General features: G+C 51.6%; 2 protein-coding genes across 2 annotated transcripts in view; both read left to right on the forward strand.

Moving 5' to 3' along the window:
- Positions 1 to 11502, forward strand: part of LOC114042217 (zinc finger protein 383-like) — an 11601-nt gene extending 99 nt beyond the window's left edge. Inside the window, 5 exon segments of the mRNA XM_027860879.1 lie at positions 678 to 773; positions 1283 to 1409; positions 5888 to 6055; positions 8731 to 10328; positions 10330 to 11502. Coding sequence (XP_027716680.1) covers positions 690 to 773; positions 1283 to 1409; positions 5888 to 6055; positions 8731 to 10328; positions 10330 to 10362 — 2010 coding nt within the window. The 5' untranslated portion in view covers positions 678 to 689 and the 3' untranslated portion in view covers positions 10363 to 11502.
- Positions 11503 to 15692: 4190 nt separating this feature from the next.
- The window catches only part of LOC114042219 (zinc finger protein 383-like), an 11228-nt gene continuing 10889 nt past the window's right edge, over positions 15693 to 16031 (forward strand). Inside the window, exon 1 of the mRNA XM_027860882.1 lies at positions 15693 to 15764. Within this exon, the coding sequence (XP_027716683.1) occupies positions 15698 to 15764 (67 nt within the window). The 5' untranslated portion in view covers positions 15693 to 15697. The remainder of the gene's footprint in view (positions 15765 to 16031) is intronic.

Raw genomic sequence — 16031 nt, forward strand, 5'->3', positions numbered from 1 at the left:
AGAGCCCGGAGGCTTCACCTTCTTCTCATTTAGCGCAGGGCTTGCTCCAGAGGCATTACTGTTTCCTTTGTGCCTGCAAGGCTCTCTGTCCTCCCCTCGGCCTCTTGGGATCCTCAGCCCCTTCCAGGCGCAGCCTCAGCATCACCTCCTCCAGGAAGCCCTCCCCCAGCCCAGCAAGCACATCACACTTACAGGGAAAGTGCCTATCTCTACCCATGCTGTGTCCCCTCTTGGCAGGCAGGGACTGTGTCTCTCCTGTCTTTGTGCCCCGGGCACCCTGCCCCTGGTGGGGACTTAATAGAGGGTGCAGAATTGGACTGAATGGGGGTCTCTCTCCTCCACCTGCATCCTCCAGTTAGTACGTCTGCCCCATGAGTCCCTGATCTGTGTCTCCCCCCTTGGTCTCTCCTGAGGAGCTTGGCACTGAGCGATGCCAGGGCTGCTTCTGTAATGTGTGTGTGTGTACCTGTTAGTATGTATGTGCATGTGTGTGTTCACACATTTGTGTGTGTGTGTATGTGTGTGTCTGTGTCTGTACATTTGTGTGTGTGTGTTTCTGTGTGTGTATGGGGCCTGGGAGGTGGGTCATTACCCTGCAGGCAGCCAGTCCTCGCCAGGCCGGCAGGGGCTGAAAGGCCAGTTCTTTCCCTGACACAGCCTCCTCTCTCCCCCCTCAGGTCTCAGGTCTCATGGCTCTGAATCTCCTTCTTCCCCTTGAGGGAAGCCCGGAGGAGCATGGCGGGTCCCCCGGGGTCCCCTTGACCCCAGACCAGGTGAGTCAGGGGCTCCTCCTGCTCCAGGACTGTCCTCCAGGCTCCCAGACCGCTCCTTGCTGCTCCCGAGTCCTCAGGGGCTTCTTGGGGTTGGCGATCAGTCATGAGAATGACCATAGACAAGGCTGGCAAGCCGCCCGGCTGCAGGCCTGCTCAGAGGCCTCCTTCCCTGAGGCCATCTGGTCCAGCCTCCAAGAAGAGGGTCCCAGCAGAGCCTGCACATCACCCCTGCCTCCCCAGCTTGCTATAGGGCGTAGGGCCCCGCCCCCCCAGATCCATTTCCTCCCCATCGGGGGCCCTTCTCCCCGGGGCTCCCAGGGCCGTGTCTGGGCTGAGAGGAGCATAGGTGGACAGCTGGAAGGGTCCTTGGAGGTGGTCTGGTTTAAGCCCCTGGTTTTCAGAGTGAGGAAACCAAGGCACAAAGCCTTGCCCACAGAGGCCCACCTCCTGCTGCCTCCCCCTGGGGTCCAGTGCCCCCCGGGCCAGCAGGCATATGTTTGGTGTTGCAGGAAGTGATGTCGTTCAGGGACGTGGCCGTGGACTTTACCGAGGAGGAATGGGGGTGCCTGAGCCCTGCTCAGTGGCAGCTGTACAAGGAGGTGATGCTGGAGAACTACAGGAACCTGGTGTCCCTGGGTAAGGTCGCCTCCCCTGGGCCCAGGGCTGGGCAGCTGTCTCTTCTGGTCTGGGGCTCCAGGATGGTGCGGCCTCTGGCCCTCTCGTCCCCATCCCCACAGACCCCAGCAAAGGCTGCCTTGGCCGGGGGCTTCCCGGCCCTCTGGGGGGAGGGAGGCGTGGCTCTTCCCTGGCTGTTGGTGCTGGTGAGGCAGTTGGGGAGATCCTGCTGTGGTCTCTGCTGTTCCTCGCTGTGGTCAGACAGTAAACGTTTATTAAGCACCTACTGTATGCCAGGCACTGCACCAAGTGTGAGGGTCACAAAAAGAGGGAGAAGTCAGTCCCTGCCCTCTGAGAGTGTACAGTCTGACCGGGAGACAAGCAAATAAATGTGTCCAAACGAGGTCTAGACAGGAAAAGCCAGAAGAGGGCTGGCTCGGGACCGAGTGTTCTGGGGTCATCACCTGGAGCCCCTCCTCGCCTCCCGCAGCTCCTCCGTGGTCCCCCCAACATGGCATGTGCTGGATGGAGCCTTTCCTGGTCCCTGGAGCACGGGGGGCCTTCCCTCCTGGGGGATCTCACTCCTCCCGTCTCTACCCTGTTTGTTCAGAGCCGCTTGTCCTCTGCCCCCAGACAGGCAGGTAGCACAGCGCCCGGCACCCTGAGTGCTTGGCAAGGGTTTGCTGACTGACTGACCCCTTCCCTCCTAGAGTAGTAGGAATCCTTCATTTTGCTCAGTCTCAGGGAACTTCCCATGGGGGTCTCCCCTCACTGGTGCTTAGAAAAGGGGACGAGCTGGGCCCGGTGTGGCCCATTCTGGGGGAGTCTTCCTTTTCTGGGTATTTGCCCACCATCGCTTTGAGGGTCTGGGATTTCTCGGGCATCAAAGTCAGGCTTACTCTTGGACAGTTGGCAGGCCCCATTCTCTGCCCGCCATCCAGGATCTTTCCCGTGTCACAGATTGCGGGTCAGCGACCACATTGTCCCGTTTGGGGGCCGGGGCTACAGTTCATCACGCCCAGGGGATTTGGGCCCATCGGGGCAGTTCCTTCCTTTCCAGGCTTTCCCCTGGGCAGAGAAAACGGGGCAGCAGGGGCCTTGGGCCGCTCTGCTCTGCCTGCTGGCGGTCATTGTCCTGCAGCGGCCCGCCAGGGTGTGGAAGGCGGAGGCAGGAAGCCCGCTGCGGGGGCTGCGGGCTCGGGCGGGTCCTTCGGGCTCCATGCAAACCTCAGCGGCTGTTGTCATCGTTGGGACATGCTCCTGGATCAGCGGGCGGCTGGGCCCCGAGCCTGGCGCGGAGTCGGGCTTCATCTCTCTACCCAGCAAACGAGACAGCACTTTGTGAACCTCAGACATCCGCGTCAGCTCATTTTACAGAGGAGGAAACGGAGGCCAGCAGGGGAAGTGACTTGCCCAGGGTCACACAGATAGGCCAGATTTGAACTCCAGGCCTGGTGCTCTATGCGCTGCCCCCTCAGCTGCCCCTAGGTCAATGTTAGCTGCTATTGCTATTACTAGTGATACCATCCACCCCAAGCAAAGGTCTCATCTCTTCTTAGACTCTCCTTTTCCTCCCAATCTTGTTCAAAGGAGCCCCTCCCCTTTTTGGTTGGCTCCCCCTACCCCACCCTCCTTCCCTTGTTCTGAGCTTGAGCGCCATTAATACTGTCTTCCTGGACAGTGCTGCCCTCTCTTGTTCATTGCTTGCGTCTTCTGAAGGCTGCTTTATAGAAACTTGGTGGGAGAGTTCCTTGTGCATCCACATCTCTCTAGACAATTCCTCTTTCCCTCCTTGCTGGCATTTCCCCCTTTTTATCTCAGAATTTCGTTCTTGAGCATCTCCTATCCGTCCTGGGATAACTTTTCCTGGAGAATTTTCCCCAGAACCTATTGCATTCCGCTTGCCCGCTCCACCCGCTTGGTGAACTCTCCCATCGTTCCCTTTCCCTTGTCTCCCTCCTGAGCCCTCCTCCTCCTCTGGGCCTTCTCTCTACGCCCTTTGGTCCTGCTTAGTCCCCGGGCCATCACTTTACAGCCAGAAGGGTCTGGAGCTGCCCTGGAGGCCACCTGCAGCATTTTATCATGGGGAAACGGTGAAATTGCACAGCATCCCCCGGGAGCTCATTGGCGGGATCCCATTCCTCTTTGAAGCTGGAAGTAGCGCTTGGATGCTCCCTGGGCCGAGAGAGCGTCCTTCTTACTTCCTCGGTCTCCCTCAGATTCACCCCTTGGTCTTTGTCACTAAGCCACAGTTCTCTAAGTCAGTGGTGTCAAACTCAGATGGAAACGATCCCTGCTGGCAGCTGACTTAGAAAACCACAAATTAGCATTATCTGTGATATACCTTACTTTTACTTACTTTCTTAAGCATTTCCAATTACACTGATCTGGTTCGGACTGAACTAGGGAGCCTGCCTGGACACTGACCCCCCCCCCCAACTCTGCACCCCCTCCACGGGGTCCTGCTCTCTCTTTCCCATAAGTCCTTCCTTCTTTCTTCTCCCTCAGAAGCCAGAAGTCGAATCTGCCCCAATGCCTTCATTTTACATTGGTGAGAACTGAATCTGGGTGAGGGATTTGTCCAAGGTCACGCAGCAAACTTGGCCCAGATGGGCCGGGAAATGAGGTCCCTTGAGTCCCGGCCCAGAGCTTTTTCGACCGTCCCAAAATACCCGTCATTTTCCCCCGTTTTGGGAACATAATTGAACTGTTTTGTTTCTGCTGGGTTTTCCTCTCAATCCAGCATTGCTCCCAAGTCCACTGACTTCATTTAAACGAGAGGAAGCTGGGCCCAGAGCGGGGCTGATTTTCCCACCCTCTGAGAGCTTGAAGGAGAGGCTGGTGGGTCAGGGAGGAGGCACGTCTAGAAGGCATGCTGCTTTGGAGGGATGGTGGACAGGAGGGGTTCCTGCATTCCACACGGAAGGGTTCCGTTCTGTCACTTTCCAGAGATCTTGCAGGCAGATCATTTTAACCCTACTTAGGGCATTTTCCTCTCCTGGTTTTAAAAATTGTGGCCTTGATTGATGTTTTTACAGTATCACTGTTCTGTCCTGACCCAAAGAACGCTCCCCTCTCCCAAAGGAAGTTTAGGAAAGGGGAATAAGCCATCCCTTCTGCCAGCCCCTTCCTCACCTGCCATCCACCGCTCTGCATTCGTGGGGCATGCTTTCTTCAGCCGCCACCCACCGGGTGCCACAGAAGAGGCCGGTTCTGAAGGTCCCATTTACACCAGACCATCTGTAGCCGCACTTTTTGTGGCAGCAGAGCAAAGGACACCCAGTGGATGTCCATCTCAATGAAAAAGGGAGACGTTTTGAGAGAGAGAGAAAGGCAGTGGGAACCAGGTGGTGAAGGGCTTTTGGTGCTGGGGTTCATCCCTAGAGGCAGCAGGGAGGCAGCTGGCATGCAGTGAACAGGCGAAGGGCTGATCACACCTGCCCTTGAGAGAAGCCACTTTGGCAGCTGTGTGGAGGGCAGATGGGGAGGACTGGAGAGCCTCGAGGCGGAAACCAGGCCTAGACCAACATGGCACACCACCTGGTTGCACATGTTCCACATGGACAGCCGATCAAGAGGTCAAATCATTTTAAAAATGGGAGAGAACGGAAGAGGTTCCCTTTCACATTTATGATTTGGGGGAAATAATTTTTTAAAGAAAGGGGCAGGGTTGATGACAAGAGCCAATCTGGACATTTGGATTATAACTGGAAGATGAGAGTATCCATTGGGGGCCACCATTTTCCTGTCAGATATCTCTGATCGCGGCTCCTTTGGAGCTCCACCTCAGGCCTCAGAGGACTGTTACCCCCCACCCCCATACCTGGGCCCCCCTGCTTTGTTTCTGCTTCTTAGGAGGCCTCCCTTCCTTCAGAGCTCATTCCTCCTGACGTGAAATCCTTCTTGATCCCATTACCTGCTGATGCCTGCCCTGCCCCACTCACTCTGTGTGTGTGTGTGTGTGTGTGTGTGTGTGCGTGCGCGCGTGCGCAGATGAAGTGGACATACTTAAGGGAGGTTCCGATTCAATCTAAGCTTTGGAAGCAGGAGCTCTTGTCTTTGTGTCCCTGTATCTGAGCACTGGCTCCGTGAGCAGTGTTGCTGCTTTACCCCCAGACCCTGTGATTGAATTGCTGTACGGAACCTCCTGTGAGGGAGCTCTGTCTACCAGAAGCCTGCCCAGCCGCACCTGCTCGGGCACTTGGAGTCTTGGGGAGTCGCTGGGTCACACGGCTGGTGAGGTCACAGGTGGGACCTGACTCCAGGCTGGCCCATCCACTCTGCAGCACACCCTCCCACCTCGAATACAGGAGGCGCTTAATAGATGCTTGTGGATTAATGATTCTGACAGGTGTAGCCAGCTGCTACCAGTAGGTAAAACCTGCCTGTCTTCCTCCACCATCCTTGGGCAGTCACAGCTGAGCCTCCTTCCACCACCACCACCCCCACCACCCTACCCCGCCCCCGTACAGAGCTATCTCCTTTCCTCCCGTGGGCAGGGCTAAAAGAGGACAAACCAGACCTGGTCTCCTGGCTGGAACAAGGGGAAGAGCCATCAGCCTCAGATCTGCAGGGAGAGGGCCCCAGGAGCCCCTGTCCCTGGGAAGGAGACACTTCTGCCAGGTGTCGAGGAGCCAGTGGATGCCACAGCCCTGCTGGGCCCTCAGGTTTGGCCTTCTCTGGAGTGTGGGATGGTGCAGGTGGGGTCTGGAGGGTCCCCAGGGGCATGTGCTGCTGCTGATTTACCAACCCACTCCCCAGTCTTCAAGGGTGAGGGTCGGGAAATCCAAAGCCTGAGGCTCATGGAGAGATCGCTCTGGGTCTTCTCAGTGCACACACGGGATAACTCGGTGTGTGCCCTGGAGCGGATGGACCAGTACCCTCTCGTCCTCAGTTTTCTTACTGGTAAAATGAGAGGTGTTTAAAAAGTGGTCTGTCAATGCTGTTCTGCCTCTCAGAGGTCCCTCCCACTGCTGGCCTATCAGCATTTCTAAAGCCCAAGGCTCACCAGGTCACACCCCTGCTCAGTGAGCTGCTGTGGCTCCCTGGGGTCTTTAGGATGCTGTGACTGCTCTGTGGCATTAAGGCCTTTCCCCAGATCTTACACATCCCTCCTCGTCATGCCCTCTTCAGGCCAGCCACACTGGCCTCCTTGCTGCTCCTCTCCCAGGGTCACATCGTCATGCCTTTGCACAGGCTGTACCCCATGCCTGGGATGCCCTCCCTCTTTCCCTGTACATCCTAGGAGCCCTGATTCCTCAGCTCATGGGCCACCTCCTACCCAAGGATCAGCCAGATGCCCCAGCTGCCAGGGCCTGCCCCACCCCCCCAAATGACTTGGTGTATTTGTCCACATGTATGTGTTCTCTTCCCATGGAGTGGAAGCTCTTGGAGGGCAGGGACCATTTCCTTTTTGTGTCCCCGTGCTGACACAGGGCGGGCCCTCAAAACGGGCTTGTCGGTCAGGTGAGTGATTGGGCCATCGATGGTAGCCGGGGTCGTCCCCTCCTTCTGTGACGAGCTGGCCCGGCTGCCCTCACAGTGTCCTTGCCCCCTCCCTTAGGGGGCCCCTCCTGCCCGCTGGGCCAGCTCCCTCTGACCAGCCCCCTTGCCACGTCTCTCTCCATCACCTCTAAATGAAAAGGGCCCATGCCAGGACTCTCCTCATCAGTCCCATTGTCCATCCCTTCATCCTCATCCCAAGGCAGACTGCTCCTTCTCCGTATGGTCAGGCCCATGGCTCAGTGGAAAGGGCACAGAGGTAGGAGTCAGCAGGCCAGGCCTGAGGCCTGGTCCCAGCCCTGGGACTAACCTGTCATGGCCACATTGGTCACCTGTGTTAGCCTCAGCTTCTTCACCCCTAGAAAGAGAGGCTGCCCCCGGGTCAGGGAGGACACAGGAGGAGGGCCTAGAGACTGTTAGGGGCCTCAGAGGTCCACCCCAAAATCCCCCTGGGAGACCCCCAGTGAGGGCCACTCCCTGCTTCCTTCCTCAGCAGCCCGTTCACATTCTGGAGGGCTGAGCTGCTCCAAAGGTTTTCCATGTTTATAGGGAGGCAGGATTTGCCTCTTGCAACGTCCACCCATTGTCCTTATTTCTGTCTTTGGTAGCCAAGAAGACAAACTCTAATCCAGGGTTGGGGAACCTGGGGCCTCAAGACCATATGTGGTCCTCTAGGTCCTCAAGTGCGGCCTTTGACTGAATCCAAACTTCACAGAACAAATCCCCTTAAGAAAAGGATTTATTCTGTCCAACTTGGACTCAGTCAAAAGGCTGCACCTGGGGACCTAGAAGGCCACATGTGACCTGAAGGCTGCAGGTTCCCCACCCCTGGAAATCCTTCATCCACATGGCTGGGCCTCAGATCCTCAAAGACAGCTGCCGTGTCTTCTGTCCTTCAGGCTAACTGTCCCTAGATCTTTCAAGCTATGAACGAAGGAGTGAAAAACATTTATTTAATGCTTAGTATGTGCCCAATACTGTGTTAGGTCCTGGGAATACATACTAAAGGGAGACAACCTACCCTCATTTGACCATGTGGCCCTTCACTGTCCTGGTGTCCCTCCTCAGGACCCACTCTTGGTCATCAGTGCCTTTCCTAAAATGGGATTTCTTCACCTGAACCTCAAACTCCCAGTGCGGTCTGACCGTGGTCAGATATAGTGGGGTACCAGGCCACTGGGGGCAAAGTGGATGGAGGGATGGGACCTGGAGGCAGGAAAGCCAGAGTTCAAATCTGGCTCAGTGTGGCCCCGGGCAAGTCACTTACCGCCTTTTGCCTCACATCTGTAAAATGAGCTGGAGAAGGAAGTGGCAAATGACTCCAGTATCTCAGTCAAGAAAACCCCAAATGGGGTCACCAAGAGTCAGACACAACTGAGCCAACTTAACAACAAAATGTGAGAAATATTAGCACCTAACTGCCAGGGTTGTTTGAGGATAATTTGAGATTTCACACACACACACGCACACACACACGTACACACACATATAAATGTATATGTATCTTACATATAACTTTATAGCGGTATGTAAATGCTAGCTGTGGTCACTGTTATTAGTAATAGCTAACATTTATATAACACTGTGTGTCAGGCACTAACCACTTTACAATTATCATCTCATTTGATAGCAGCCTCCCCCCTATCATTACCCTTATTGCTGCTAGCAGCTCCGTAGACACCGTTCCTCTGGTAGCGTGCCCTTCGCCTGCATTAGCTTCCTCAGCCACCAGTTTTCTGTGGGCTAGCAAGATTCAGGATAGTGGTAAGGGCGGGGCTTGCCCTCTGAAGTCATCTGTGGCTTAGATTCAAATTCTTTTCCTTCTGAATTTTTTTTTCAGCCTGGGATTCTGGACTCGAGAACCAGCAGGAGTCACTTGGAAGACAAGAAGGAGGAGGATTGCTAGTGACATTTGTGGACAGCCCTAGAAGGCGTGTTGTTCCCCAGGTGCCCACATTTTGGGAGAGTCCTTACCAAGAGGTCATGTTATGGAAACAAATGGGAAGCCTTGCAGGGGAGACTCCAGGGAAAGTCCTTTCCCAGGAAAAAGATCTCAGCCAGTCTAGTGTCCTGGCGCCCACTGCTCAGGGAGGCCATGCATGTACTGACTTGGGAAGGGGCCTTGGTCAGAGCATGTCCAAGCACCCAGGACTGAGGCCTCCTGATGAACATGGGAATCTCCCCCATAATCAGCAGAACAGATATGAACCCTATGATTTGGAAGAAGGTAGACAGAATTCTGGCAAGCGCTCACCTCTTATTCAAAATCAGAGATCTCATGGTGAAGAGAAACCTTATAAATGCACAGAATATGGCAAGGCTTTCAGCAACCATTTAGACATTATAAATTGTGAGAGAACTCAAGAGAGAGAGAAACCTTTTAAGTGTAGTCATTGTGGAAAGGCCTTTAGGTGGAGCTCAGGTCTTACTAAACATGAGAAAGCCTGTGATTATACAGAGTTTGGGGAGGCCTTCAACCAGAACTCAGATGTTACTAGAAATGACCAATTTCAGAGTGGAAAGAAGCCATACAAGTGTAAGGAATGTGGGACTGCCTTCAGTTGGCGCTCATACCTCATGGAACATCAGAGAACTCATACTGGTGAGAAACCTTATGAATGCAAGGATTGTGGGAAGGCTTTCAGCCAGAGCTCCAGTCTTACTAAACACCAGAGAATTCACACTGGAGAGAAGCCATATAAATGCAAGGAATGTGGAAATGCCTTCAGGCAGAATTCACATCTTATTCGACACCAGAGAATTCACACTGGAGAGAAACCTTATGATTGCAAGGAATGTGGGAAGGCATTCAGCCAGAGATCAGACATTATTAAACATGAAAGAATTCATAGTGGAAATAAACCATATGAGTGTAAGGAATGTGGGGCAGCCTTCAGTTGGCGCTCATACCTCATTGAGCATCAAAGAACTCACACTATTGAGAAACCTTATGAATGTAAGGATTGTGGGAAGGCCTTTAGCCAGAATTCATCCCTTATTCAACATCAGAGAATTCATACTGGAGAAAAACCTTATGAATGTAATGAATGTGGGAAGGCCTTCAAACAGAGATCATCCCTTATTCAGCATTATAGAATTCATACTGGAGAGAAACCTTTTGAATGTAAAGAATGTGGGGCAGTCTTCAGTGGGCACTCAGGTCTTATTCACCATCAGAGAATTCACACTGGTGAGAAACCTTATGAATGTAAGGAATGTGGAAAAGCCTTTAGGCAGAGCTCAGCCCTTATTCATCATCAGATAACTCATACTGGAGAGAAACCTTACAAATGTAAAGACTGTGGGAAGGCATTCCGCAGGAACACGGTTCTTACTGAACATCAGAGAATTCACACTGGAGAGATACCTTATGAATGTAAGGAATGTGGCAAAGCCTTCATCCAGAGATCGGCTCTTAATCAACATCAGAGGATTCATTACTGGAAACAAGTCTTACCTATGTAAGCAATGAGAAGGCCTTTGTCCAGAGAGAGAGAAACCTTATGAATGTAAGGAATGTGGGAAAGCCTTTAGGCAGAGCTCAGCCCTTATTAACCTGAAGAAATAACTCGAGAGAGAAAAGTTGAGTGTTTAATAATTAGACAAAGCCTGATTCGGTTAGATCTGAGCCATTACTAAACATGAATTAATCAACGTGCATAGAGCCATGAATGTGAAAATTGCTTGTCATTTGGAGATCAGATCTTACTTGGAATCACAGAATTTACCTTGGAGAGAAACTCTGAATGTCAAGGATGTGGCAAACCCTTCAGTCTTAAGAAGACTCTTAATCTGTACCAGAGAATTCCACCTGGTAGGAAAGCCTAGAAATGTGTGGAGTATGGGAAAGCTTTCATTCTCGATATCACCAACTATCCGAGACAGAATCCCTGTGAAGGCAGCGACTGTGGAAAAGCTGCCACTCAGAGGTCCAGCCTGCTTCACCATCAGTGAATTCATGCTGGAGGGACTTCCCGCGAATCGAAGGTATACAGGAGTGAAGTAAAGGGTTCTGCCAAAGCCCGACTCCCCTTCACCTCAGAACTTCAAGAAATGCACCCACTGAAGTGATAGGATCACAAAGAGAAAAAGGAACAAATTCTCACAAAGAAAACTTGCAGAGAAATCAGCGTAGAGACCGTTGTAATGAGTCAATCAAAACAGAGCCCCAGTATAACGCAAGAGTATTGCCTCTTGGAAATCCCACTTTGTCTGAAGATCACTGAGCGAGCAAAGAGAGAACTGATAGTGCAAGTCCCATGAGTAGGAAGCAGACAGAATTATCTTCAAGAAAGGAAGTAACTATTTGTTGAAATCAGGGTACTGCAGATTAAGGACACTGGAACTAAGAAGTCTGGGGTTGAGGGAGCGGGGGAACCAGGGCTCAGGAACCACGCTGTTATCTGGGCTGGGCAAGGGAAGCATAAAAGGTTAAGATCCCAGTAAAAGTGACCTGGTGGGCCAAGACAAGCTGGGGATGAGGATGTATGTATCTAAGAGCTAGCATGAGTGGGTCCTTTCAATGGGAAAAAATTACAGATGCCTAAAGCTTCACCGAAAAAGACAGGAGCCTGTGATCTGGGTGTGGGCTGGGCGGAGAGGTCGGACAGGATCCTGGAGCTGGAGTGTTTCAAGCATGAGCTTCAGGTACCTTCTACTGATGCCCCCACCCACCCACCCACCCACCACCACCAAAGGAGATAATCTAACTGGATTTAATGGAGGGGAAAACACATTTACCAATAATTACCGGAATGTTAATGGTCTCTGACATCCAGCATCCCTAAGGAATTGACAGTAAATTTCTAAGATTACGAGCTGTGCCCCTCAATAAATTAGTGGTCAAAGGATATAGACACACACGGTCTACATTCCATCACCGGCCAGCTTGAAGAATCCAAACTCCTTAATAATCATAGAAATGCAAATGAGCCTAAACTCCCAGGTGTCACCTCACAGCCCTCAGGTTAGCAGGGAGGGTGGAAGATGGGGAAAATCAATGTCAGGCAGGGAGTGAGAAGACAGACAAATTGGCTCTCTGCTACTGGAGTTGGGAATTGGTCCAGCTGCCAGAAAGCATGTGGAATTTTGTGAGAACAGTTCTAAAATTGCTCCTACCTCCGGTCCACAAATCTGATTACTGGATCTGTAATCCTAGGAGGTCACTAACAGCAAGAAGAGATTCATATTTACTTCAATAGCGAACATGCACATAGAAAATATCTATGTGCAGAAACATTCATCACAGCATCGTGGGTAATAAAAAACTGGGAGCAAAATCTATGCCAAGCAGTGACCTGTATGACTAAGAGCTGGCGTATGAATATAACGAGAGTAATAATAGCGCCTGCTTCCCAGGGTTGTGAATGTCAAATGAGATAATCTTTGTAAGGCACTTTGCAAACCTTCAAACATTATATAAATGCTAGCTATCAGAGATGTGATTGTTCCATAAGGAATGACATGAAGATTTCAGAACACCATGGAAAGAAGTATTAATTGTAAGACATGCCATGGAATGAAGAGCCCTCTAAAAGGTGACATGAGGCTGGGATGTTGCTGGCACATATCCTAGGAAAGAAGGAAAACAGTCAGGTTAACCAAGTAGGTTATGGGACAAGTTATGCCCTAGGTTTTAAAACCCTTCTTCAATCTTTGGATGATCACCAGCTTTCATCCTAAGCGTCTAACTTTCCATCATGACCGAGTGACGGCCAGCCTTTCCCTTGAAACTTGGGGCTTCTCAGTTGTGGCACAAGACGTGCCTGGGACACCCACCAGAGAATTGAGATCCCGTGTCCCAAATGCTGAAGCAGTGTGGCCAGGTGAGCAGTGTTGTGGAGCCTCTTCAAGGACACATGCCCTTTAGCCCCTCTCTTTACTCTAACTACCAATGAAGCACCTTGGTGTTTAACAAAGAGTCTGTGGGTGACTCCTGCTTCCCCACAAAATCTTAATCACTTTGTTACCACTTACTGGCAAAGCAGCAGAATACAAAAGAAACCCATATAAATCGTTGGCTTTTGTGGGTATGGCACCCACAGAACCCAGAAGGCAGAGACAGAGACATTCCATCCAAAAATAACTACAGAATGAATAAAATATTGGGGAGCCCACCTCTCAAGACTCATAGGGACTCTATGAATGCAACCTAAATAATTAGAATAATTAGACCTCAATAATTAGAATGCTATTACTTATTCATGGTTGGGTTGTGCTAATATAACAAAAATGACAATTCCACCTAAATTATTTTACTTGTTTGGAGCCACACCATCCAACTACCAAAATATTACTCTATAGAACTAGAAAAAAAAAATAACCAACTTCATCTGGAAAAATAAAAGCTCATGAATCTCAAGTGAAATAATGAAAAGAAGTGGAAAGAAAGGTGACCTTAGAGTTCCAGATCTCAGATTTTCCTGCAAAGCAGTAATCATCCAAGCTGCTTGGTAGTCAAAGACCTAGAGAGTTGATCAATAGAACAGATTAGGTAGACGAGATCCAGAAACAAAGAAACACAGTAGCTCAGTGTTGGATAAACTTATCCAGTTGGATAAATCCAAGCCACCTAATCCTGAGGAGACTGGGCAGCTGCCCAACAGAAGTTAGGCTTCAACCTATACCATATACCATAATAACTTCCAAAAGGCATATGGCCTAGATACAAAAGTCAATCCCATAAACCCGTTTGAGGAGCTGGGGAAGAAGGTAGCTTTTACAGCTATGGAGAGGGGAAAAGTTCTTGACCAAACAAGGGATAGAAAAGATCAGGACAATTTGGATTGCATGACATTGAAAATATCTGCACAAACAAAATCAATGCAGTCACAATTAGAAGGGGAACCATATATGCATATAATAAAACACTATAGCACTTTGAGAAATGATAAGAGAGAGAGAGATTCAGAGAAACCTATTTGACACCCCCTCAGGGCTCACTTGCCCTACCCAGACCACCACTGGCCTATTGAGTCCCCAAGGGGATGGTTTTACTACTACAAAGATTCTCAGGGTAGGCCTGGGGGTGACCATCCTCCCATACCCTAGCTCACAAGCCCCAGCTGGTATGCTTCTTCTTAAGAATCAGCCAGTAGACTTAAATGTTAAGCAAAGGCATTTACACCATCACTAATTTCAATTCATTTTCCCTAACACTAGGAACACACTTTCATACAAATATATCCTGAGACCGAGAGGGATCCATGAGGATCCCAAAGTACACTGGTAGTAAGACACACATATGGAGACACACTTAGCATGGCTACTTACATCTTCAAAACTGTAGAGCTTCAATGGGCTTTCTCTCTTTCCCAGAGTTCCTCATGAAGTTCTCTATGAATTGTTTTATTGGGTCTTCAGGATATAGTGTCTGCACTGGCACTCATGGCCTGGCTGGCTTGTTCCCCCTAGGATTTGATATCTTAGCTGGAAGGGTCAGTCTGCTGTTGGGCCAGCTGGACCAGTGAGATTGGCTCCTCACCAGACTCTGGAACTGGTGGACAGAGCTGAGCCAGCTGTTCTGTGCCTAAACAAGGAGAGAAGAGTGAGCAGGAGGGTGGGAGGCCTGGGTCACGAAGGAAGGTTGAGGCTGGAGAACTGAAGACCTGGGAAGCCCCAGACATCCAGCATGGCTACCTCTGCCTCCAAAGGGAGTGAGCTCCCCATTCCTGGAGGTCCTCTAAGGGGAGGCCGCATGACTGCCTGACCACTATTTGTTGCAGAAAGGATTCTTGTTCAAGCACCGGTTGGACTGGAGGTCTCCTGGGCACCGTTCCGACTCTTCGAGACTCTGTGTCTTAGGTCCTGGCCCATCCCTGCACAGCCCCGGGACCTTCCCATCTTGCCCGGGGTCTTTTGGGTCCAAGACATAAAATGATCGGGACCTTTTTGTTTTGACTTGGCCTTCATTTCCCTCCATCTTCCTCCCCTTTTCTCTCCCGCAGCACCATCATCATCATCTTCTTCATGATAGCTAACATCTATATAGTGCCTACTATGTGCCAGGCACAGGACAAAGTGCTTTACAAATATTCTCTCATTTGACCCTCAGGGCTACCCTTGGACTGTTGGGGTGTAATAGCTGCTGCCGCAGCTGTTCAATCATGTCTGACTCCCTGCAACCCCATTGGGGATTTTCTTGGCAAAGATGCTGGAGCAGTTTGCCATTTCCTTCTCCAGCTCATTTTACAGATGAGGAAACCGAGGCAAACAGGGTGAAGTGACTTGCCCAGCATCAGGAACCCGGGTCTTCCTGACCCCAGGCCCCAGCTGCTCCTGAGACCCAAACATTTAAAAGAGAAAGGGGGGGGGAGAATTAGCAACATCGATCAAAACTATGAAAAAAGTGGGTGGCACAGTGGACGCTGGGCCTGGAGTTAGGAAGACCCGAGTTCACATTCAGCCTCAGATACTTGCTGGCTGTGTGACCCTGGGCAATCGGTTAACCTTGTTTGCCTCAGTTTCCTCATTGGCGGAGAAAGAAATGACAAACACTCTAGTATGTTTGCCAAGAAAACCCCAAAGGAGTTAACCCTAACCCTAACCCGTGCGTGCACACCCGTGCGTGCACACATGCATCACCCGCTCACACAAGCTCGGGCAAAGTAGGCTTTACTTACGTGCCCGCCCGGCCCCGCCCCCAGAAGGCCCCGCCCCCCGCCCCCGCCCAAAACAAGCCTCTCCCTCACCAGCCTCCCCATTGCGCCTGCGCTCTCTCAGAGAGGCTCAGGACTCCGTTTCCCAGAAGTCTCCACAAGGCATCTCCACGGCTGGGCGGAGTAAGGCAGAGCTTTTGCGCAGGCGCAATGTTCAGCTGGCGCTGGGAGCGAGCTGCGGGCTGCTGGGGGAGGCCAGGGAGAGGCGCACTACGAGGTGAGTCCCCTCCTGGGTGACGTCACGGCGAGGGGAGGGGGGAGGGTCTGGAGGGGGCTCTGCGTGTGTCCGCGTGTGACTCCGGTGGGGGGTGGGTGAGGCAGGTTCATTTACGTTTGTGCGCCTGCGCTTCCCAGTGTGTTCGCGTGAATCCTCGTGACAGCGCGTGTGTAACTATGAGCACTTTGTGCCTGAGAGAGTGCCTGCTGGGTGGGCACGCGCGTGTGTGTCTGCTGAGTGTGCACTTGTGTGTGAATGCTGGGGGTG

This window comes from Vombatus ursinus, unplaced genomic scaffold (assembly GCF_900497805.2).
Source record: "Vombatus ursinus unplaced genomic scaffold, bare-nosed wombat genome assembly UNPS02014308.1, whole genome shotgun sequence".
NCBI classification, from domain to species: Eukaryota; Metazoa; Chordata; class Mammalia; order Diprotodontia; family Vombatidae; genus Vombatus; species Vombatus ursinus.